General features: G+C 44.2%; 1 protein-coding gene across 1 annotated transcript in view; it reads left to right on the forward strand.

Annotated features, from left to right (window-relative positions):
- The window catches only part of GMDS (GDP-mannose 4,6-dehydratase), a 641167-nt gene that overhangs the window by 525906 nt on the left and 91446 nt on the right, over window positions 1–23815 (forward strand). Inside the window, exon 9 of the mRNA XM_030928548.1 lies at window positions 3084–3180. Coding sequence (XP_030784408.1) covers window positions 3084–3180 — 97 coding nt within the window. The remainder of the gene's footprint in view (window positions 1–3083; window positions 3181–23815) is intronic.

Here is a 23815-nt window from a genome sequence, read left to right on the forward strand (position 1 = left end):
ACAGCGTTCAGACAATGGCAAAAAGTCGTGCAAGGGAGCTGGTGCCTGGTGAGCGCCAAAGTAGCACCAGACCCAAGTCTGACTTTCAGGCTGTATTTAGTAAAGGCCTTAGAGAGGCAGTGTTTCTCCTTCAGCCTTTTCCCATTTCAGCTAGTGTTACAAATCCCAAATGTTAGTCTATGACCAGCAAAGCAATCAAAGAGAATCAGTAGTAGACACTAAAATTCAAGTGGTCTAGCTGTGCAGGCTGCTGCTATAAACAGGAATTAAATGCTTTCCTTCAGCTGAGGGTGAGGCGATACCATTAACCTGATCGGCCAAAGCAGGAGTGGGTAGCTGTGGCCTGTGGGCCAAATCCCAGCTGAGGCCCTTTTTTTTTTTCTTTTTTTAACTGTCCTGGAGGTAAGGACAGGTTTTACAGTTTTAAAGGGCGGAAAAAAAAAAAAAAAGAAGAAGAAGAAAAGAATAAGAAGAAGAAGAAGAAGGAGGAGGAGGGGAAGAGAGGAGGAGGAGGAGAGGAGGAAGAGAGAAGAAGAAGAAGGAGAGGAGGAAGGGAGGAGGAAGGAGAGGACGAGGAATAAAAGAGAAGAAGCAGAAGAAGAAGAAGAAAAGAAAAGAAGAAGAAGAAAAGAAAAGAAAGAGGCTTCCGAAGAAGAAAATCTTGACCTCCCAACACCCCCCCCTCCTCGCTCCGAAGAAACAAAAAAAGGAGGAGGAAAAAGGAAAAATATGTAACAGAGACTGTATGTGATCTGTAAAACTTTAAGTATTTACTATCTGGCTCGTCACAGAAACAGTTTATAGACCCCACTGAAGTCTAAAGACCCCTCAGGCAGGGGCCTCAGTCCTCTCCTGACTCTCATGCTCCCTCCCAAATCAAGAAAAGCTCTCCAACTCTTTACCAAGGCTTTGTTGGTTTAAATACGTGTGTGTGCTTGTGTGTGGTTTTTTAAAAATTGAATTATAAGTGGATTTGAATCACCAGTCCTCATGTTTGTGGCATTTGAGATTTACCAGTGGAAGAACAGTGCAATATTTATGTGCACATAAGTCAGCATGGCCAATCACAGACCGAATACCCAGCTACAAATGAAAAATCAATCAGCAGAACTGTAAATGGTATTTCTGTTCTAACTCTTTGACTTGGTTGGAGATACTATCATGGAAGTATCTGCTGCACTTGTTTCTCTTTGCAAAGTATGAAATGTGAGCAAAAATAGTTAAAACGTGCCTGTGAAATACAAATATACTTTCATCTACTGAAAGCCTAACCAAAATTTAAAAAAAAAAAAAAGTTCTACTTAATTAACTTTAGAATTAGATAGTTAGTTTTAAAAAAAAATCGTGAATTAACCAATTGTCCTCCCTTCCAGTGGATATCAGCTAAGATTTGGTCTTTATCCACAGGAGATGTATGAGGGTCATCATTCCTTTAGGTTATGTTTTAAAACACTTTGAATCTCCATGCTCCAAAACATCCACTTACCGTTTCCCGGAGAATTTTCCAAAAACTTCGCTCTGATCCTACCTGCCAGTCCCCTTGCTTTGAAATTCCTAGACCTACATGACCTGCCAAATGATCTAGTCAACATTAAGAAAAAAATGAAAACAAATTACCAAACATCCCTTTTTGTGTTAATAATTAATATAAAAGTCATGGGGAAATGACCAGTTGTACAGTTGTATATTATTCAGCATATTGTGCTATATAATTCTCTGTGCTACAGGACAATTTTCATATTTGCCTTGAGTCCATTGGTAAATTCAGCACACTAACAAACTGATTATTCCTCCAACAGTGAAATATTTCCCCTTTGCTACCAGAACATTCAGGTGATTCATCAGAAATAAGGCTTATGAGGCCAGTTTATGTCTTTAATTCTCAACCTATTCCAAAATATAACTGTGATCAACATTTAATGTTCATTTTCAGTGGTGCCTGTGGCTTACATAGTCACGTAACTAATTTTGTCTTCCCCGTGGTGACTCTGACCCAGACAGCACACACAATTGTCCTGTGTCCACAGGATTCATCTCTAGCTCATAATGCAAACTGGTTCTAATGATAAACGGTAAAGTCAAACATGTCATACTTGTTCATTTCTTTTCTTTCTTTGCCAAAAAGTTCATATGTAGAAATAAATAACCCAAATTATGTACTATTATGGAAATCCAGAGCTTGCCATTAAGCGAGTGGTTTGATTTGTAAAAAATGGGAACATAAAATGGGTAAGTAGAATTTTAGCGAGAAGGTAATCTCGAAGCGTATGACCTCATCCTGCATAGTGTGGACTCGAGGAGTCGCTCCTGGGGTCCTTACTGCTATCAACCGTGGATGTTCAGGGAAGGAAACTTGTGTGCAAACCGTATCCTAGCTAGGTCAGAGGAGGTTATAGGAAAGTAATATTGATATACCCTCTCTCAGCAGGAAACGAACAATTGGTTGTGTGCTTTTTGGAATTTTAATCATCTGAGACTTACTAAGGGGGCCCACCATTGACTGGAAGGGTAGGAGAACTTGTATCTGATCCAGGGATGCTTTGAATGGTTAATTAGGTTATGGAACTTATTCCCAAATGGAATGCGTTGAATTAACACTGAATATCCCTAAAACTACAAAAGAAAGAAAAAAAAGGGGGAGAACAAAAGACATTAATTTATAGTAATTAATTAATCTAATTGATTTATAATATTTAATTTAATTAATTTATAATTGATTTAATTAATCAATTTATAATAATTAATGACCAAGAATAGTCTAGAGAAATACAAAATCTTTGAAATCCCGAAAGTCGCCCCATTTTATTTTCTGGCTAATCTGTTCATTTCTAAAGCCTCACTTCTGAATTCATCATGATTTTCTTAAAAAGAAGAGGAAAAAACCCTGCCCTTTCAAAACAGATCTAGAACAGTTTGAAAGTCCCCGTTGCTTTAATAATCAAGTTGGGCATCAGCCTGTGCTGCTGCAGTTAATGAGCTTAAGCGCTCCTGCAGGGAGAGGGCTGGGGCATCCCAAGGTGCTACAGCATGGCCAAATGTTCCCAAGCAATTAGGAGCTGACTCGGTGTTTATCTTCTTTACAGGTGGGAAGGAAAGGATGAAAATGAAGTGGGCAGATGTAAAGAGACCGGCAAAGTTCACGTGACTGTGGATCTCAAGTACTACCGGCCAACTGAAGTGGTAAGGACTCTGGCCACCCAGTGCGTGGCCACATTTGGCTGGCTGACTGGGAAAATGCGCTCATGGAATGCCTGCTGCCAGCCTTTGAGCTGTCAGTTCAGCTCCCTGGCATCCTTCAGCATGCATTTCCAAAATCAGAAAACAATGAATTCAATTTGAGATTATCATCCTCACCACAAACTTCATTGCTCTATAAAGGAAAACAAGAGTTAAACCCATCAAAAGAAATCATTGATTTCAGAAATGGAATTTCACATCACAAGCAGATCTCGTCATGTTGGTCTTCTATTCTAATGGCTGGTCCCTGATAGCCTACAGGATGCCTGACTGAACGATGCCCTCCCAGACCTGCAGGACATCTGGGGCCTGGGGGGCCTGCTTGCCTCTCCAGCTATGTCAGTGTCTGTGTCTGTGTACTCATACACAAGTACACACTTGCAGACTACACCATAAATGATTTCCCCTGCATTTTTTAAGACTCAGGTCAGGTACCACCCTGTCCATGAAGCCTTTCCTGGCCAATACATCAGTACTGCTGAAATTCCTTCCCACTCCTTTCTTTGTATCCGCATTATATGCTATACCTAATTCTATTATAGTACCTATTATAACTCATTATAATCATTTGTTTACATATCTTTCTCTCTTTACCAAATTGTGAACTCTTTGAGGATAGGGACTTTAAAAAAATATCTTAAGGCCAGGCATGGTGGCTCACACCTGTAATCCCAGCACTTTGGAAGGCAGAGGCAGGCAGATCACCTGAGGTCAGGAGTTCAAGACCAGCCTGACCAACATGATAAAACCCCATCTCTACTAGAAATACAAAATTAGCCGGGCCTGGTGGTACAAGCCTGTAATCCCCGCTACTCGGAAGGCTGAGGCAGGAGAACCACTTGAAGCCAGGGAGGCAGAGGTTGCAGTGAGCCGAGATCACACGCATTGCACTCCAGCTTGGGCAACAAGAGCGAAACTCTGTCTCAAAAAAAAAAATCTTAGACTAGACTATAACAAGGTAGGTACTTAATAAATACTGACTGATTGCTAGATGGATGGGTGAATTTCTAAATACAGAAGTTCCTGTGTTAAAAAATGGTTGTTAGAACATAACATCCTCCTTTCCTAAATTTATAAAGCTGCCTAGCCTGCTGTTATTGCTTTAATGAGGTCCATCCTCACCATGGAAGCAAAACTCAACGTAGGAAATATACCTAAAGATAGTAGAAAGCAACATCTCCAGAGAGAAACGTTCATATGTGTTACCTAGTGAAGTGAACATTAACTGTGAAAATTGAATTTGTTTGAAACCATTTTCCCTATGTTCTGAACGAAATTCCTATCTGTTGTACAACCTTGGAGAGGTTAGGAAAACCCCATTGAGGAGAGACTGAAAGTGAATCGGTCATCATTTACCACTCTTTAAAATGTCCTGTTTCAGACAGAAAGAAAAAACTGTATTTCATGCACTCTGCACACAGGAGGAAATGAAAAGGAAAGGAAGTAACCAGTGCTTGGGAGAGGTAGGGCTGTGGAGTCGTGCATTGTCTGGGCGAAGGGCGTGGCCGGGGCTCGACACAGTGAACAATTGTTCCCAGTGCTAATGGAGAGTGGGTGTGCCTAGGAGAGGATGTGTACTGGCCCTCAGGGAGGGAGATGCCAGCCACACTGCTGACATAGCCAGGACTGCCGGCTGGAGCCCTGAGCTGTGCTGCCATTTGACTCTGGCCTGATGAGGTGCGACAGAGATGTCAGTTTTCTGGAACATGGCACAGATCACTATTTGGGTAAATGCGTTTCTGTATCTACAATCAAAAATGGCCATTTCAGAAAAGGAAATTTACTAAGCCAACAGAAACCTCAATTTTTACAACTTAAATGTGGCTCTTTCCCTCTCTGACACCAAAATAGTTTCAAAAGCTAGGAAGTCATTAAGAATGGCTTGTCTGTCATTCCTACTTAGGCAAGATGTGGGATTGATGAGGACACAGAACAAAAGAATTCACTGAACAGGAAAAGGACCCTCAGACCAACAAGACTGTTCTTGAATCTGCATCGACCCCCTTTCCTGCTGTGACGGACGCCGCATCCCTCCCGTTTCTTTTGTTCATTCAAATGCTATCATCATACCTGTTCTGCAGCTCTGTTGACACTAGCATTCTTTCAGTATAAGAGTGGTGTCTGATTTCATATACTTGCTTTATTTTTCCACTGATTTGGCTCTCTCCTAAGCTTCCCTTTACTGTCCAATTTTGAATCTTGAACTACATTTTATCTTTCCAAGCCTCTAGGCTGCATTAATTTCATTCACTCCGCTTCAACTTAATATCCCACTGGGTAAGCTTTTCTTGTATGGTGAGACTAAACTTTTAACCTCATTCCTCAGAACAACAAGTTTTCCTAAAACTTGGATCAACTCGACAGCCTCCTGTTGAGTTGCCTCAGGGATGAGAATATTCTTCCAGTTGAAAGGTAACCAGAACTGGAGACTACATTGTAAATAAGCTTTTAGTTAGGTGTGAGGTCCCAACAGCCAACGGTCTAGAGCCATTTTGTATGAGTCCTGAAAAGCACCAAGCTTCTCTGAGGTTTGTCCACATTCAACTTAGGGCAGATGTGGCTTTTTTCTCTCACATCTGAACTGAATCTTTCCCCTCTCAGGGTCTCAGTCCACCCTGCACATGCCAAAGGCTGCTTCTTCTTCTTCTAGTACTATAAAAGTGCTGCCACTGATCAGCTTAGGCCATCTGTCCCCCGAGATCTTCTGCACAGAGGGACACTCAACCAATAACTACGTCTTCTTAGAATCATTTCAGAATGATAGGAAAAAAATGCCGAAGAAAATTTGAAAAACCAAGTGGTGAGGACATGTCAGGTCTCAGAACACTGATATCCTCCAGCAAGACTAAAGGGAAATAGAACTTTATATTGTGTTTTGAATAAGACTCAGAATGGTCTCAAAAATGGCCCTTTGCTCAGCAAAGGCAGGTACTAGCTTGAAAGAGGCCACCAGTGATTCCATATAGGGCATAGTTCCACATGTGCTGGTAATTTTTTTTCCTCATTGATTTAGTGCCTCAAAACCTTAAATATCGCTTCTGTACCAGTGTGAAGTTTTGAAAGTGTTTGCTCTGGACTAAGGACTCCAGCATCCAATTAAAGCTCAATCGAGCAACATTTTTTGGTACTCTGCCTACAGAGGTTTGTTACCACAGAGAGCCTGATCCTGGAAATTAGACTTTAAATTTTCCATCACTCCTGGATTCTGGTATTTGTTGATGATAACATTAGTACTTGAGTTCTGTGCCACTTAAGAGCCCTCTGTTGTGTATAGTTTTCTATACATGCATGCGTTGATGCACAGATTTATTGCATTGTGTGTTCATTCTTAAAGAGGAAGTGGTATTATGCTCAAATGTGGGCCTGTTGGCCAAACTGCCTGAGTTTGAAACCTATTGATTACTAGCTGTGTGACCTTAGGCAAGTTCCTTAACTTCTCAGTGCCTCTGTTCCCTCATTTTTAAAAAATGAGATTAATAACAGGACTTCTTTCAAAAAATTATTGGAGAATTGACAGAGTCAGTTATGCAAAGTACTTATTAGTACAGTGTCTGGCACAGAGTAAATATCCAGTATTGTTGTTCTTAACCATTCATTCATTCACTAAATATTTATCAGACACTGCGCTAGACCCTAGGAGTACAATGATGAACAAAACAGATACAGTCCCCACCGTTGTGAAGATTGCAAATGTAGAAATGATAGCAGTTTGGCCGGGCGCAGTGGTTCACGCCTGTAATCCCAGCATTTTGGGAGGCTGAGGCAGGCAGATCATGAGGTCAAGAGATCGAGACCCTTCTGGCTAACATGGTGAAACCCCGTCTCTACTAAAAATAAAAAAATAATAATAATTAGCCGAGCCTGGTGGTGGGCGCCTGTAGTCGCAGCTACTGGGGAGGCTGAGGCAGGAGAATGGCGGGAACCCGGGAGATGGAGCTTGCAGTGAGCCGAGATCACGCCACTGCACTCCAGCCTGGGCGACAGAGCGAGACTCCGTTTCAAAAAAAAAAAAAAACATGATAGTAGTTTTTAAAATGCTGATTTTTTTCTTGGTTTTCACCCTTTTTGATCCTCTTTCTGAAAGTTCAAGAGCTGTTCAGTAGTACAGAAATATTCAGTGTAAGTATGAGAAAACTACTATTGACCTATTAATGTATATAAAATAACCACAAATATGTCTTCTTCTTATTTGAGAATTTTTAACTTAAAATTCACAAAGGAAGGATTAATGAAGTAGTCATCCTAATGTGCCACATTTTTAACCACATCAAATGGTCAGTCCACCAAAAAAGCAAGACAAAAGAAAAAAAAAGCAAAGAGATTTTTTCAGTCAAACAAAAAGTCCCTTTTTTTTCTGCAGAGCATCTTAGGAAATGGGATAAAGGGACACATTCACAGACCCAAATCAAGTATTTTTCATGAAAAGTATCGTGGCTTAAACTCTACTAGCTGGTGTTTACTCCTTTTATTCCTCGCTACACTGTTTGTCTTTAACATTCATTTTTCTTCCCACTGTATTTTTAATCTCCTCAGTTGTGATTGGTTTTTGTTTTATTTACTTAGATATCTGATATTTATTCCTAATCTTTATAGCTATCAGGAAAAAATCATGGGTTAAAACCTAGAACTAAGAAAGCAATAACTTCAAAGAAGTCCAACAAGCTGGTTAAAACAACACCTTCCTCCGGTAAAAACATGTGGCCTGTTTCTAATCAAATTACCGTGTGCTTGTCGGTTGTCCTCCCACCCCCGCAAACTTTCCCTAATATTTTTCTGTAAATGATGTTAAGTTAAATGGCCTATAATTGCTTGCTCTATCTCATAACCCTGTTTAGAATAATGATATGTAACACTTTCCAGACCTCAGGAACCTGATCTGTCATCAGAGGACTTATATAAATACCAGTCAGAGCTTCCCTCAGCTCTGTCTCCACATTTGGGGGTGAGAAGCCCTCGACACACTCACCAGCCTGGCCTTTTGTCCCGAAACTGTCCCCCTTTTCTCCCATAGCTGTTCTCACCACCTTCTCACACTTCCCCTCCCAAAGCAGGAAATGAGATCCCCCGACTCTGTCCCTTCATCTGTCCCAGCTCTGTTAGAAGCCAGTCCATCCCTCCCGGTCCTGCTCCTTCTGACCTCTGAGGCTCTAATCCTCCCTCCACCCCTGCTCTTCTTTGTTCCTTTCTCTGACTAGTGGGAGCCAGGGTCAGAGGATGTGGGGAGAGCAGATTAAGGATGAGTGCCTTTCTCCCCGCACTCTTGGGCCTGTAGAAAGCGGCGAGACTACTCATTCTGAAGGTCCCTTCCCATTTTAATATCCTGGCATCCTCTGCCCTCATAACTGTCGGAGCACAGTAGCGTGGAATGCTGATCAGAATGCTTCCTCTTTTGTAATTATTCTCTGAACTTCTTACTGCTTGTGTTTTATAAATAGTTTATATCTCTAAATCACTGTTTATATATTTTAAGCCTCCCTCTTAGGCTCCTCATACCAATCTTGATATCCTTCCTTAATCACATTGGCCTTTCCTGCCCTTTTCCTTCCTTGGGCTTAAGCAAGGGAGCTTTAGGTTTCAGTCTCTTCAGTTGATTCTTAAATGCTCGACTGTATGTTTTCCATACTTCATAGGATCGCATACAAAACCCCCAGGGCCATCTAGCATTCCTCCTGAAGCCTGGGTTCTGCCCTCTTCGAGAGCACTTCATATCTAATGAAATAGTAATTGCGTACTAATTATAATACCCCAACTTCCTCCGTTTTTTCCTTGAAGTTTCTTTTCTTATGATCAGATCTAGATTAAAATGATGTCATCAAAGACTCAAAAACCCTTATGGGTGTACATAGCTATGTATCTTCCCTTGTTTAAGAATAGTTTTTGATTTATCCTTAAGACCCTCTGGTGTTGCTAATGTAGATATGGTCATTACCTGCACCATAGGGAGTTCCTGCACCACCTGTACCTTTTTTCCATAAAGCTATCCAGGTGATGACTGACTATCCTCATTTATAATCATAATGTAGACTTACTGACATCTACAAAATAAGTTTCAAAATCTTTTTATCATCATAAAAGTTTGTGTTAGCATCTGCATCAACTTTCCATAGGAGGAGCAATAGTGGTTGAGCTCATTTTCTCCCTGAAGGAGCTCTGATGTAGATCACCTACAGAACAGAATTCCGTATGAGAGATCCATTCATCCCTGATGGGCTTACGTGTTCCATCTTTATTTTCATCTTTAGACAATAAGCTCTGTATTCTGGAATCTAAAAAATCCGTCTTTTTTTTTTTTTTTTTCTTTAAACAAATCAGCAATGTTCTTCCTGTTCTACCAAGCCATATTTATCTTCCAAAATAACAGCAGTCCAAAAATCTGTGTTCATGGAGATTTCACAGACAATACTGCCTGTGGTTTCTCTCACCCTGTTCTGCCTCATGCTCTTGATAAGGTTCATTATTTTTTATCAAATTTGATTGTTTTCCTAGCACCTTCTTTACTTGAAAACAGTTGCTCTGCAGACACTAAAATATTCTGGGACTGAAATGCAGTCCATGCCCATCTACCATGGGCTCTGTGCCACCTTTCTCTCACCCGGCGTGCCTTCTCCAGCCTCACTGCCCACACCTGTGGCTCATGCCAGGCTGGCTTCTCTATCCACTCTTAACTCTAGTAGCAAAGGTAAAAACTCATCTGGCTCCTTTCGTCATTAACCGCCAAGGTGATAGGTCCACCACTGATGGCCTTCCGTCCCAACTCAGCAGCTCTGATCTGCTTCCTAGACATTTAATGCTTAACAGGTTTGGCCCATCAGTAAATACCTGGTTTCATTCAGCTGTTACGCAGAAATAGGAACTATCCTTAATAGCAAAATCTAGCTTGTACATTTTGTAATGCTGTCATCAATTTGCTAGTTTCCTGAGTAAATCAGGTGTGCCTTGCCCCCATGAAAACCTGGTATAAGAATATCTTAAACTAAAAAATAAGTAACTGTGTAGGTACTAACAGATTCTGCAGTTTTTAGGATTTATTACAGGAATCTTTTAGATGGTACATTGACCATGCACATTTAAAATATAATTCTGATTTACCTTCAGCTTCTCAGATACGTATCAGTATATATGAAAATAAAATATATGGTTGAGTTCTTAACATTCAATTTGAAAAGAATGTTTATCGTACATTCCATTACCATGGAAGTAAGTCCCAGTCTAACACCAAGAAATTTAAAGATAAATGAGATAAGGTCCTTGTCCAATAGAAACTCTCAGATGAAAGGGGAGCAGCTGCAAAGCTGCTGGGACAGCCCAGGGTGTCGGAGGGTGTAATGAGGGACTCACCGAACCAGGCCAGCCCAGGCGAGACAAACAGTGACAGGTGCCAGAACATGGCAGAGATGGAGACCATGGAATCAGAGTGGACTAAGGACATGTGGAAGAGAAGACAGAGCTGAGGGTGACTCCCAGGACAGAGGCTGAACCATGCAGGGTAGTGGGGAGGTGATGATGCTGAAGCCCAGATCAGAGATCCAGCGAGAAGACTTATTTTGCAAGGGGAGGTGTTGAGGTGTTCTGTCACACTCACAGTGCCTTGAGGATATCTGTGCAGCAAAATCAGGGAGGCAGTTGGAGCTGGAGGCCTAGTGTAGAGAAAAGAGGTCAGGGCTAGGGCCTGGATGTGCAAGAGCTGAAATCCTGACATACATAAACTCCGTAAAGGAGCATTTCTGGGGAAAAAAGAAGAGTGTGCACCGGGAGTTGGTCGCAGAGCCAGGCAAATGTGAATTCCAGGAGGTAAGTCCTAGAAACATATTTTGAAAAAGTAGGTTAATAATTCACAGAATACACAAACTAAGCACTTGTATCTGAGAGCCATACGGCCAGACTAATGTGTAAAGAGCTAATATCAAAGAGTTTACATTGGCAGATGATTACTTCATCTCAATCCAGGAAAAACTGAGTTTCAGGGGGCAAGCAGAGACCCAGTTTCAAATCACTATGTCCTGGAGGTCAGGTTGAAAAGCATTTTCGAATTCTTAAAGATGAATTCACAAAGTATGTGCTACATATTGTCATTTTATTAAGTCATCATTATTAATTATCCTTATCATATACTCTTGTGAAATTATGAGTTGTCAGAAGACATCTTCTGAAAGGATACTTTGGGCTCTTCAATCCTGACTTTTTTTATTTAAACATTTATTTTGTTGTATACCTAAAGAGCTTCATGCAGAAAAAGTTCCTTGTTCCTTAGGACTGCTGTCTGTGTACTTCTTGATCCAGGGATAGAAAGGATGATTGTGTGGAGGGTACACAGTCAACTCATGTTGAATGAGGGATCGACTTCTGATTCTCCCTAAATGGTATGTTTCAAGGGAGTGTGACAGGTGTTGAGATCCAGCAAGCTCTATGGCTCCTCCTGGAACTGCAGTATCCCCAGCAGGCTAGAGAGCAGCCACCAAGGAAGACATCAGGCTATCATCTGCTTTGATCTGCCAACCACCCCCCATGCTTCTCCCTCAGAAACCTGTCTGCAGAAACCCATCTTACTACTTGCTCCCTAGAGCCAGTTGAGTGTCACACAGTCTAAACTCTGTGTTGGGTTACTATTGCTGATGTAACAAATAATCACAAACTTAGTGGTTTAGAACTACCCAAATTCATCGGGTACAGTTCTGGAGGTCAGAAGACCAAATGGAGTCCCACTGAGCTAAATCAAGGTGCTGGCAAAGCCACCTTTCTTGTGGAGGCTCCAGGGTTCCTGGACAGTAAGGTTTTCTCTCGGCAGAGAATACTGAGTTAATCACTCTGAACCAATGCTGGGCTAGTGTGTCCTGTGGAGTGGATAGCATGTTGTTAATCACTTTGAGGACAAAACCAAAATGGAAGACTCTGGTGCATCATCTATTTAAAATTGCATAGTGTACACACTCAGAAAACACCGCTGATACATTTGGGCAACTGGAAATGAGGACAGGTCATACTTGGGCCTGAGGAAACATCAGACAGAGGGACAAGGACAGGCTTCCTAATAAAGGGGAGTTTGAGAGCAGGGCTTTGGAAAGATCTGTGCTTAAAAGAGAGAACTGAGGGACGGGGTGTAGGAACTGGGAAGGAGTTCACATTTGGGGCAGGAGGTGCTGTGGGAATGGACGAGCCGCGTGAACAGAGACATAGGCAGGGACTCTGTCAGGTGGAGTGGGTGGGTGGCCCAGTCCAGGAACCCTGAGAAGCCAGGTTGGTGGAGCCGATGTCACCACACCCTGCCCTGGCCAGGCCTTCCCTCACGGAGCCTGCAGGCCACCCCTCTTCACGGCCTTGCCTCCTCTTTTATTTGTACCTCCTATTTTCTTGCCTTTTTCTTTCTTACTGTCACGAGTCTTAAAACCAGTCATATGTCATCATTAAACTCCACATAGCCACTATTCTGATACCACTAATCTGTCTTTTGATTCCTGCCATCTGACCCCTGATGGGTTCAAATTCTGGAAGAGTGTCGCCTCACCTGTTCCGTGAAGTTAGTTAAACAAGTTTTGTGTTTGAGACAAATTCTTAAACAGTTCCCAGCTGTTTTAGTGATTAAAAAGCAGAGCCAGGAGTATGGAGGGACTTACTTTGATAAGAGAGATTTGTTTATAGCATAAACATGGATCCTTGACAGTCACCCGGGGAAAACCAATCTAAAGATGTTTTTATATCTTTTTTACATATTCTTTGACTTTGTAATGAAATGTTTCCCTATTTTACAGGGATTTTGTTGAGAATGAAATTAATTCTGTGTGAATGTTTTTCACAGTGGTATTAGAAAGACACTGTTCATTTTAAATTCAGGCTGTTTCTATTATTTTTTGAAAAGAGGTCAGTGGAGAAAAATGTGCCTAACATCATCATCTAAAACCTGTTGTTTGAATTTTGGGGAATATGTCATTTTTTCTAAGGCAAGTTACTAAGGTGTTGAAGTTAAGATGTATTTGTTTCTGAATCAGTTTTTGTTTTGGAGGATTAGAAAGTACTATAGTCCCTTACTGAAATTCTAAAATTTAAAAAGTATAGTGGTAGTTTGAATATGTCCTACTGGCTTGCATTAGAAGTTTTAAAAGTGTGTATCTCAACACCTTTTATTCCCAGCTCTCAAACTTTTGAAGTCTTCTAGAAGCTCCTAACCTCTCCTTACTTCTGTTTTTCCTGCTACAACTTAACAATGAATATTTTCCCACTAATCTCAATGGGCATGTTGAAAAAACTGGTGAAATATTAGTTACAAGACCCTACACAAGTGTCAGCTCCTTGATGCAGCCTGCGCCTGTTCCCCCAGGCAGAGTCAGCACTTACGTCTCGTTCCATCACACTGTGATGGGCCATTTCCACCTGGGGTCCTGGGGGAAGAAGGACATCTGAGGGCCGTGAAGACTGCCTGGCACATCGTCAGGGGATAAAGAATGAATGAATGTGCACATTGCCGAAGAATCATTCTTATGCTTTATAGCCAGCTCTGATAGAACCAAAATTATTCAAACCAGTGTATTAAACTATTGGAGAGCAATAGTTTAAACTATTCTAAATAGCAAAGAAGATGAAAATAATAATGTTCCTCTTTCTTTCTATTTGAGATTCCATGGCAAGATGAGTGTTAAGTTCACTCACAACTTACACGTGTATATCCAACCTTTGAAGAGGTCATATTTTGTTTCTATTCCTTTATCTCTGTACATGTCTTTTCACTAGTTCTTTCATTTTCTGCCACTTTCCTATCTCCTCGTGTTTTTGCTGATGTTCTCTCCTTTTTTCTGCATCTGTTCTGAAACTCTTATTTTCATAGGTTCTGTTTGTTTCTCCACTTCCCTCTGCACCTTTCTTGTTGATCTATCCCAACTGTCTCACACAAGCTCAGCACTCCAGATGTGCTGCCTGGCTCCTCTCTATAGGAAGACCTAGCGATGCCGTATTACAGCCACCGCAGCCTGGCTCCACCCTTGAGGCCATTAGGGCATGATGCCTCCGGCAGCCACTATGCACACCGTGTGAAAACCTCATGGTATCTTGAACTCTTGGCAGACAACATCAACAATAATGCATATGCAAAAGGCATCTGGTGCTTCTGTCTGAAGAGAGTACGCCTACCAACTGGAGGCTTTGCCAGCTCTGAGTCTCCAAAGGAATGCTCAGTTGTCAGCCACCATCTTTCCTTTACCCACTCTGAGGCTATGCTTGTGGAACAAAATGTCACCTAGCATAAAAGACACCCAGTTTTCTGGCTTTCCCCATCACACACGTTTCTCTGCTACTGTAAAACTTTCTGAATTACGAAGTGAGAAGTAAGTTCCACTCAGTGAATGGCCATCGTGGCTGGCGTGTTGGTGTTGTGGAACCAAGGTCTTCCAGAAACCTGGTGGCATGATATTACTTTTTTTCTTCAGTTAGAATCGTCAATGTTTTTCTTTTTTTTTTTTAATGTAAGTGCAAAGAACTTAAATATATGATTGTGTAAGATGTTAGTCATTTAGAACAATGTTTTTTAAATTTCTGGAAAAGTGAGGCCGGGCACAGTGGCTCATGCCTGTAATCCCAGCACTTTGGGAGGCCAAGGTGAGCGGATCACAAGGTCAGGAAATCAAGACCATCCTGGCTAACATGATGAAATCCCATCTCAACTAAAAATAAAAAAAAATTAGCCAGGCGTGGTGGCTGGCGCCTGTAGTCCCAGCTACTTGGGAGGCTGAGATGGTAGAATGGCATGAACCCAGGAGGCGGAGCTTGCAGTAAGCCGAGATCGCACCACTGCACTCCAGCCAGGGCAACAGAGCAAGACTCCGTCTCAAAAAAAAAAAAAAAAAAAGTCTGAAAAAGTGTTGGGCTTATAGAGATTTTCCTAATAAGGTGTACAGTGTCTTCCTCTTTGCACATCCATTTTGGTGGAAAATTCAGGCAAATGCACTAGAATAGTCTTTGGATATGTTTTCTAAAACAAGTAACTCCAGTTGTTGTTGTTTTTTTTAATATTATGTTTCCCACATGAAGAGAAGTGGCCTGATTGAGTATGCCTCTTACCAAAATGGTTAACTTACAGTGAGGACGTGAAAAAATCAGAACTCAAATGGGCCCGTGGATCAGATGAATAAGAAAAAGAGAAGAGACTATGGATAAAAGCAGTTGCTGATTTTCCTTTGAGATGTTTGTGCTTCATGCTGCCAAATTGAGATGAGAGAAAAGCCAATTTCTTGCAGTTTGGCACATCTGTGAAATGCAGCACAAACACACGTACGTGTGTGTGTGTGGATGTGTGTGTTGTGCAGCCCATTGATCCAAAAAGCCTGTTTATCTATCAGCAAGACAAAATATTATCTTCATGCATCAGTACCTCCTCCTAAAGGTGGGATGGGGATGGCTGTCAGTGCCAATACATTGTCTCTTCTTTCAGCTGGCAGGGGTGGGCAGTGGGAGGGAGCCATGGGGCGGAGACTCAGAGCAAACAGTGCCAGCACTGGATCCTGGCGTGGGCGGGTGGTGGGTGCTGGGAGCAGCCAGGGCCTGTGCCTAGTCATCACGTGGTGCTGAGCAACCACCAGCTCATCCCAGAAAGGAGGTGAAAAGATAACACACGCTGGAGTCCAGTGGAGGCGAGGACACTTCACCCCACAGGGAGCACAGTGGCCAAGGGAATGGTTTTTAATGGTGGTTTGACTTAGCATACTTACGAAAAGACTAGCGCCTACCCCCTGGCGTGTGGGTTTATTTGGCAAAACATAAAACAGAGTCAGTTGCTTGTCCTTGAGAGTGGCCACTATGGATCCACCACATTTCTTCTGACTTGTCAGTCTGACACCGTGGCTGGGTTCTACAGTCTTGTGTTGACGGATTTGATTCTTTTTTTTTTTTTTTGGAGACGGAGTCTGGCTCTGTCGCCAGGGCTGGAGTGCAGTGGCCGGATCTCAGCTCACTGCAAGCTCCGCCTCCCGGGTTCCCGCCATTCTCCTGCCTCAGCCTCCCGAGTAGCTGGGACTACAGGCGCCCGCCACCTCGCCCGGCTAGATTTTTGTATTTTTTTGGTAGAGACGGGGTTTCACCGTGTTAGCCAGGATGGTCTCGATCTCCTGACCTCATGATCCGCCCGTCTCGGCCTCCCAAAGTGCTGGGATTACAGGCTTGAGCCACCGCGCCCAGCCGGATTTGATTCTTTGGGAGAAATGCAGATATGATGGCGTAGCCTTCTTGCTTTCTGCAGCAGAAACGGCCTCGTGTCTGCCCCGTGTCCCCAGTCATCCACGCACATTCATCAGGCTTTCTGATTCATACCAGTTTCTCCTCAGCCCTCCAACTAAGCAATATTTACATTGTTCTGCTAACAACCTCTATTGAAATCCAAACTTAATAACCTATTGCTTGCTAGCAATATTCTCCTCTTCCTTTCTGCCTTTTTCATGATCTTGATTTTTTTTAAAGAATTCAACCCTTTTTCTTTTTCCCTTTCTCCATCTTTATAACTTTTACAGACAATTGAACTTGTATCTGAACTTCTGAACTTTCCGATACCCTCATACTTTGCAGTCAGCATCAGAGACATCAAAGTAAAGGGGATATTTGTTTGAAACCCTGAATTGATGATAAGTCATTTTGTCTGCTGCATATTCTCTCCATGTGAGTGACATTTTGCACCCCAGGTTTAGTTATAGGGAGTAAGTTAGGAATATGTGTTTTGCAGTTTCTGTTGTGTTTGTAAACCATTGATATCAGTTTATTTATCTGAAGGAAATAAGAAAAAACACTTCAGTCAAAATAATTAGGAGCTAAGAACACAGCACTTGAAAGTTCATTTAGCTATTTACATATTCTACTTTACACATCATCTCAAGTTTCCCTATCTCCTAAGTGAAGGATGATTATGATAAACTTCACAAAAGTAGTGGGAGGTTAAATTAGTGTTTGTGAAGCATGTTGAGATCTTATGATCAAGGATACCATAGTATTGCAGAATGGTGTGATTACTATCAAAGAAAAGAATCCCTCAAACCAAGAGTCTGGATTAATCTGACTGAATTTTCCAGCACCTTCTACATCTGCCAGGAAGCCCCAAACCTCCAATCTCTTGCAGTTTTCTCTTGATCTTAGAGTCTGTTTCTAAGTGTTGGAGAGGGTTAGAGAGTAGGCTTCAGTCATGAACTTGTAAACAGAGGAAATGTGTCGTGTGTTAATGAAGGCTCAGGTGAGGGGCTGAATGGGGCTGGATGGGGCTTGCGGGGCATGTTCTGCTGGTGACTGTGCAGTGCTGCTCTCAGCAGCCACCAGTTGCTGGTGCTTGGGTGGGGCCTTCACTATGCCAGAAACACTTGTCCCTCCACCCAGGTCATTCCTTAGAATCAACAGGGACTTTCATCCATGCTGCACAAAATCTGACTGAAAAGATTTCTTTCCACAAGTTTCCCAAGTCACTTAAGGGGCATGGAACGGGTATGCAGGCAGCCAGGGTGTCAGAGGCAAGAACAGGCTGATAGCACAGAGGTAAGCAAGGTGGATGAAAAACCATACCTAGACATAAGTGTGTGAAAATTGCAGAGGGATATCTCTAAAACCACAGGCCGCAAATGCACAGATTCAGTGCAGACAGTGGCAAAATGAGTTTCTACATCGATTTCCCACCCATGTGTTTCATTTTGCCCGTAAGCATCAGAGCTCTTGTGGATGTGTGAGTTACCCAAGTGTTCTTAAAGAGGCAACCCGTTTCTTCTCCGGTTGCCTCTTTAAGAACACTTGGGCAATGCTACTACTTTAAGCAAAGTTGCAGGCATCCTTAAGCAAAGGTGGCTACCCTAGTCCATGGTACTTAAGCCTGCTACATCAGACTCATCCAGAAAGCTGTTAAAAATACAGTCCTCCGGGGTTCATCCTCAAACCAGTTGAGCAGCGGACCCTGGAAACGTAGGACTCTGCAGGGATCCTGAGGCAGCCAGCTCTGAGGCTGGCCGAGCCTCGGTAAGTGGGGGCAGCTGTGCCCTGGGTTGCAGTCCGGGAGTGATGCACACAGTTCACTTGTCCCTAACCTTGTTGGTTTCATTCATCTCTTGAAGAATTAGATAAAAGCTGATTCCCCCCAGGGAAAAATGCTTAGAATACAACATCATGAGATAGTTGTAGGGAATTGTGCCTGTCCAGCTGTCCATGCAGAGAAAACAAAGCTGAACTGCCAAGTCCAGATCTAGGGTGACCATTCCCAAGGGGAACCTCAAAAGTGCATCTGCCATGTCAGGGCAGATGTGTGTTTTGGTGGTTTTTGGTGAAGCCCCAGAGGGCATTGCCCCTACATAGTTCTCTGGTAGGCGGAAGCTCTGTGAGATCTGACCACAACCTGGTTATACCACAGCAGGTACAGAGCAGGTGGCTGCTCAGGGTTTCGTGACTAAATGAATGCCGCAGACATGTGGGAAAGAAAATCATGGAAAAGAAAATCAGCTAGCTGTTTTAGGCCTCTGATCAATCGGTATGATTGGTTTCTTGACCAAGTTGATGAATAGATCTGCTGTGTTCTCAGCAGTCATGTGGTGAAGCTTTTCGGGAATATACACATATACAAATGTTTTTCCCAGTCTGGTGTAGGGTAGTAATAAAAAGCAGAGCATTTAGAGACAAAGTCAACTTGACAGGCAGAATGGAGGTAAACAGCCTTCCTCTGCAGGAGCAGTGTTGACAAGCAGTGATTCTTGGGAAGCGGCCAGCTGTAGCACGGGCTTTGACTTCAGGGACTTCAGCAGAATAAAAACAATTTTTAAAGATCCAAAGTCATTTATATTAAGTATACTTCTATGGTTTGGGGTTTTATGTTATCGGTTTATATACATATGTGATTTTTATTGACCATTTCCAGAAATAATTCTGCAGTCAAGCCAAAAGCTGCTGCATGAGGCAAAAACTCTTCCTCCGTAGATAGCCTGCCCCAGTTGAGCCAGGCAGGTTTAGCCCAACCAAAAGACTGTATTCGTTGAGAGAAGAGACATTTGTTTTCTCCCCAAACTTCAAGCTCTGGTTTTGAAACGTAACTGTCAGTCCCATCTCTAAATCCTAGTTACAGCATTAATTCTCAATAAATTCCTCTTTTTGCATTTACTCTCACGTAAGCAGTAGTCTAAATAGCCATGTAAGGATAGCCAGAGAAGTGGGTTCATGTCTTGGGGAACAGAGGAGCCAAGGCCCATCCACGGTACTTGTCCACTTCTCCTTCCATCTGTGACAATCAGCTCCAAGCATCGAGGGCTTCTCCTGGTCCTGGGCGCCAAGCAACACGTTGCCTCTGAGATGTTGGCCTTTGCCACAGTGGCTTCTCCAGCACAGAGCCTCATTGTCACTTCCTCCAGCTGCTCAGGGAACGTGATCTTCACTGTCGTCATGTCAGATGAGGAAATTGGGCCACCAGGAAGCTGAGTGACTTGCCCAAGGTCATGCTGTGTGTAGTGTCACCGCCAGTTTCCAGGCCGTGCTACCCCATGAAGCCTCCCCCACTTTCCTCCCAGATCACGTGCACTGGGTCACCCAGAAACTTTGTCCTTCTGCGCCTTGGCCTCCAAGGACAGCTGCTGTCAGCACTTTCTAGCCAGGACCCTCATCAGCAACACTACAAGGGTGGCTGGCACTCTGGTTCTGTGGACACTGTCTCCCGCAGTCTGGTTCTGTGGACACTGTCTCCCACACTCTGGTTCTGTGGACACTGTCTCCCGCACTCTGGTTCTGTGGACACTGTCTCCCGCACTCTGGTTCTGTGGACACTGTCTCCCGCACTCTGGTTCTGTGGACACTGTCTCCCGCAGTCTGGTTCTGTGGACACTGTCTCCCGCAGTCTGGTTCTCTGGACACTGTCTCCCGCACTCTGGTTCTGTGGACACTGTCTCCCGCACTCTGGTTCTGTGGACACTGTCTCCCGCAGTCTGGTTCTCTGGACACTGTCTCCCGCACTCTGGTTCTGTGGACACTGTCTCCCGCACTCTGGTTCTGTGGACACTGTCTCCCGCAGTCTGGTTCTCTGGACACTGTCTCCCGCACTCTGGTTCTGTGGACACTGTCTCCCACACTCTGGTTCTCTGGACACTGTCTCCCGCACTCTGGTTCTGTGGACACTGTCTCCCGCACTCTGGTTCTGTGGACACTGTCTCCCGCACTCTGGTTCTGTGGACACTGTCTCCCGCAGTCTGGTTCTGTGGACACTGTCTCCCGCAGTCTGGTTCTCTGGACACTGTCTCCCGCACTCTGGTTCTCTGGACACTGTCTCCCGCACTCTGGTTCTCTGGACACTGTCTCCCGCACTCTGGTTCTGTGGACACTGTCTCCCGCACTCTGGTTCTGTGGACACTGTCTCCCGCAGTCTGGTTCTGTGGACACTGTCTCCCGCACTCTGGTTCTGTGGACACTGTCTCCCGCACTCTGGTTCTGTGGACACTGTCTCCCGCACTCTGGTTCTGTGGACACTGTCTCCCACAGTCTGGTTCTGTGGACACTGTCTCCCGCACTCTGGTTCTGTGGACACTGTCTCCCGCACTCTGGTTCTCTGGACACTGTCTCCCGCACTCTGGTTCTCTGGACACTGTCTCCCGCACTCTGGTTCTCTGGACACTGTCTCCCGCACTCTGGTTCTGTGGACACTGTCTCCCGCACTCTGGTTCTGTGGACACTGTCTCCCGCACTCTGGTTCTGTGGACACTGTCTCCCGCACTCTGGTTCTGTGGACACTGTCTCCCGCACTCTGGTTCTGTGGACACTGTCTCCCGCAGTCTGGTTCTCTGGACACTGTCTCCCGCACTCTGGTTCTCTGGACACTGTCTCCCGCACTCTGGTTCTGTGGACACTGTCTCCCGCACTCTGGTTCTGTGGACACTGTCTCCCGCACTCTGGTTCTCTGGACACTGTCTCCCGCACTCTGGTTCTGTGGACACTGTCTCCCGCACTCTGGTTCTGTGGACACTGTCTCCCGCAGTCTGGTTCTGTGGACACTGTCTCCCGCACTCTGGTTCTGTGGACACTGTCTCCCGCACTCTGGTTCTGTGGACACTGTCTCCCGCACTCTGGTTCTGTGGACACTGTCTCCCGCACTCTGGTTCTGTGGACACTGTCTCCCGCAGTCTGGTTCTGTGGACACTGTCTCCCGCACTCTGGTTCTGTGGACACTGTCTCCCGCAGTCTGGTTCTCTGGACACTGTCTCCCGCACTCTGGTTCTCTGGACACTGTCTCCCGCACTCTGGTTCTGTGGACACTGTCTCCCGCACTCTGGTTCTCTGGACACTGTCTCCCGCACTCTGGTTCTGTGGACACTGTCTCCCGCACTCTGGTTCTCTGGACACTGTCTCCCGCACTCTGGTTCTGTGGACACTGTCTCCCGCACTCTGGTTCTCTGGACACTGTCTCCCGCACTCTGGTTCTGTGGACACTGTCTCCCGCAGTCTGGTTCTGTGGACACTGTCTCCCGCACTCTGGTTCTGTGGACACTATCTCCTGGCTTTTCTCAGTGCTGCAGTGGGTGTATTTGCACCTACTTAATGGCCCGAATCTATAAGCCAGCAGTCAGAGACCTGCTGTGCATTGAGGGGACATACCTGTCATGCCTACCTCTGGAGTTGAGGCAGTGTACATGGTTCTCAGGCAATCAGGGGACATCAGACAGCTGCACCCTCTTACCCAGCGACACAGGCACCAGGCATGAAGGCTTTGAGGGATTTTCTGGGAGTAGGAAGGGCCAGGGCCCAGCTGAACGTATCACCACAGCGCCCGACAATGGCTTTTTGTCCTTTCAGTGTGTGACTGGCACACACTTACTTACCACGTCAAGATGCTTCTTTTTCACATTTAAAACCCAAAGCTGTGGGTTGCAGCACACAGAGACGTGACCCCAGTTGGCCTCTTGCTGTTTCAGGTAGCAGTGCTCAAAGGAATGCCAGCAAGGCCCAGAAGGCCCCCGGCAGTCACTGGCCTTTCTTTCCTGTGCCCTTGGAGTTCTTCGAATAGACTATGAGATTTTAATTTAAAAGGAATATTCTACCAGTAGTTTATAATAGGCATGGTTTGAGGAAAACCCAAACCTGCTTTTCCCAAGATCTAAACCATTTAATCCACCAGTTATCTGATGTAGTGGGGTTCTCGCCTGGATCCATTCTTTGGAGCTGCACCATCCTCGATGGCGCAATGACTGACTTATCCCCGCGCAATTCAGACTTGGACCCACCGTGTGGCATGTTTGTCCTAGTTGCTGTTGCTGTATTGACAACACCTTCAGAGGTGGTTTCGAATGCAAGCCCCCTACCCGCCTTCCCTCCACTCCTCACCTGCCCTCCAGCTTCTCCAAACACGCTTCGCTGCCTGCTGGGAATGCAAAGGAGTGACGTCTCAAGTGTCAGAAAAGTTACAGCCTCCGAGCTGTTTCCTTCCCTACCTTTGAGATATACACAGATGCTGCATTTTGTTTCACGCTTTTCAGTGGATGGTGAGCAAATGGCTCGTTCTTTACGGCCCTCAGAGCCCCAGGAGGTGTGGACAAGCACCTCTCCCACTTGATACTTCTGGATATTTCCTTTCTGTGCCATTAAAACCAGATGAGTGCTGTATGTGTTTCTTTGTTTATTTGTATTTCATTTGTTTATACGTTACCTTACTCCAGAAAATGTTTGAAAATGCATGTGAATAGTAAGGATGTAGCCTAGTTTGTGAAGTCTTCAGTGCAATAACAGATTTGGTACTTGAAAACCTTTTTCTCCCAGAAAGCATGTTTTAAATATTATGGGGGCCCCAGCCCTGCCAACACAAGCCTGTTTTCCCCATAACATACCTAAAATACGAATAAAAATATTTTAACTGCATCTAGTTACCATATATAAAATTGCTTTCAATGCAAGTGCACATTCCAAGTTCCAAATCTGGGTGCTGCTCACATGTGTCTTTCAGAAGAGTGGGAAGGCCAGGGGCTGGCAGAGCTCCTCCCAGGCCTGTGTGTGGTGGGCCACGCCAGGCTGCCTGGGAGGAGGAAGTTGGGGAGCCCACCTCCATCTGGTTCCTTACCCTGGACAACGCCGTGGATGAGAGGGCTCTGGACAATGCTGGACAACACCGTGGATGAGAGGGCTCTGAAACAGGGCCTTTGAGAGAGTGTCCTGTGATTACTTCTCTCAACTGTGTGGCTGTTCAGTCTATCAGTAAAGCCTTTCCTCCCTCTTCTGTGAGACCGAGAAGTATTTCTAAGCAATACATAGGTAGATGGATGAACAGATAGATATTTTTAAAAATCAGAATATTTTCAGCTCACATTTTGACCTCAAAACCTTATTACTTGGTTTTGCTTCCTTAAAGTCACATTAAAAAGTATGGTTAGCAGAGACGTGGTTCTGGTGGGCACAATGGAGATGTAATTTTAATTCCTTCTATTCACAACCAATACTAATATTAAAGTTTTGGGTAAGCAACATTTGAGAGGCACTGAAACTTGAGATTCACTTAACTGCTAAAATACTACTCTGTTATCCACAAACTACCAGTTATAAATGTTTCCATGCCCAGTTCAGTTGACAGCAAGAGACTTCGGAAGGCTATAAGCTAGGAACCAGTATGAGATGCCAA

The sequence above is a fragment of the Rhinopithecus roxellana genome, chromosome 4 (assembly GCF_007565055.1).
Source record: "Rhinopithecus roxellana isolate Shanxi Qingling chromosome 4, ASM756505v1, whole genome shotgun sequence".
Classification (NCBI taxonomy): Eukaryota; Metazoa; Chordata; class Mammalia; order Primates; family Cercopithecidae; genus Rhinopithecus; species Rhinopithecus roxellana.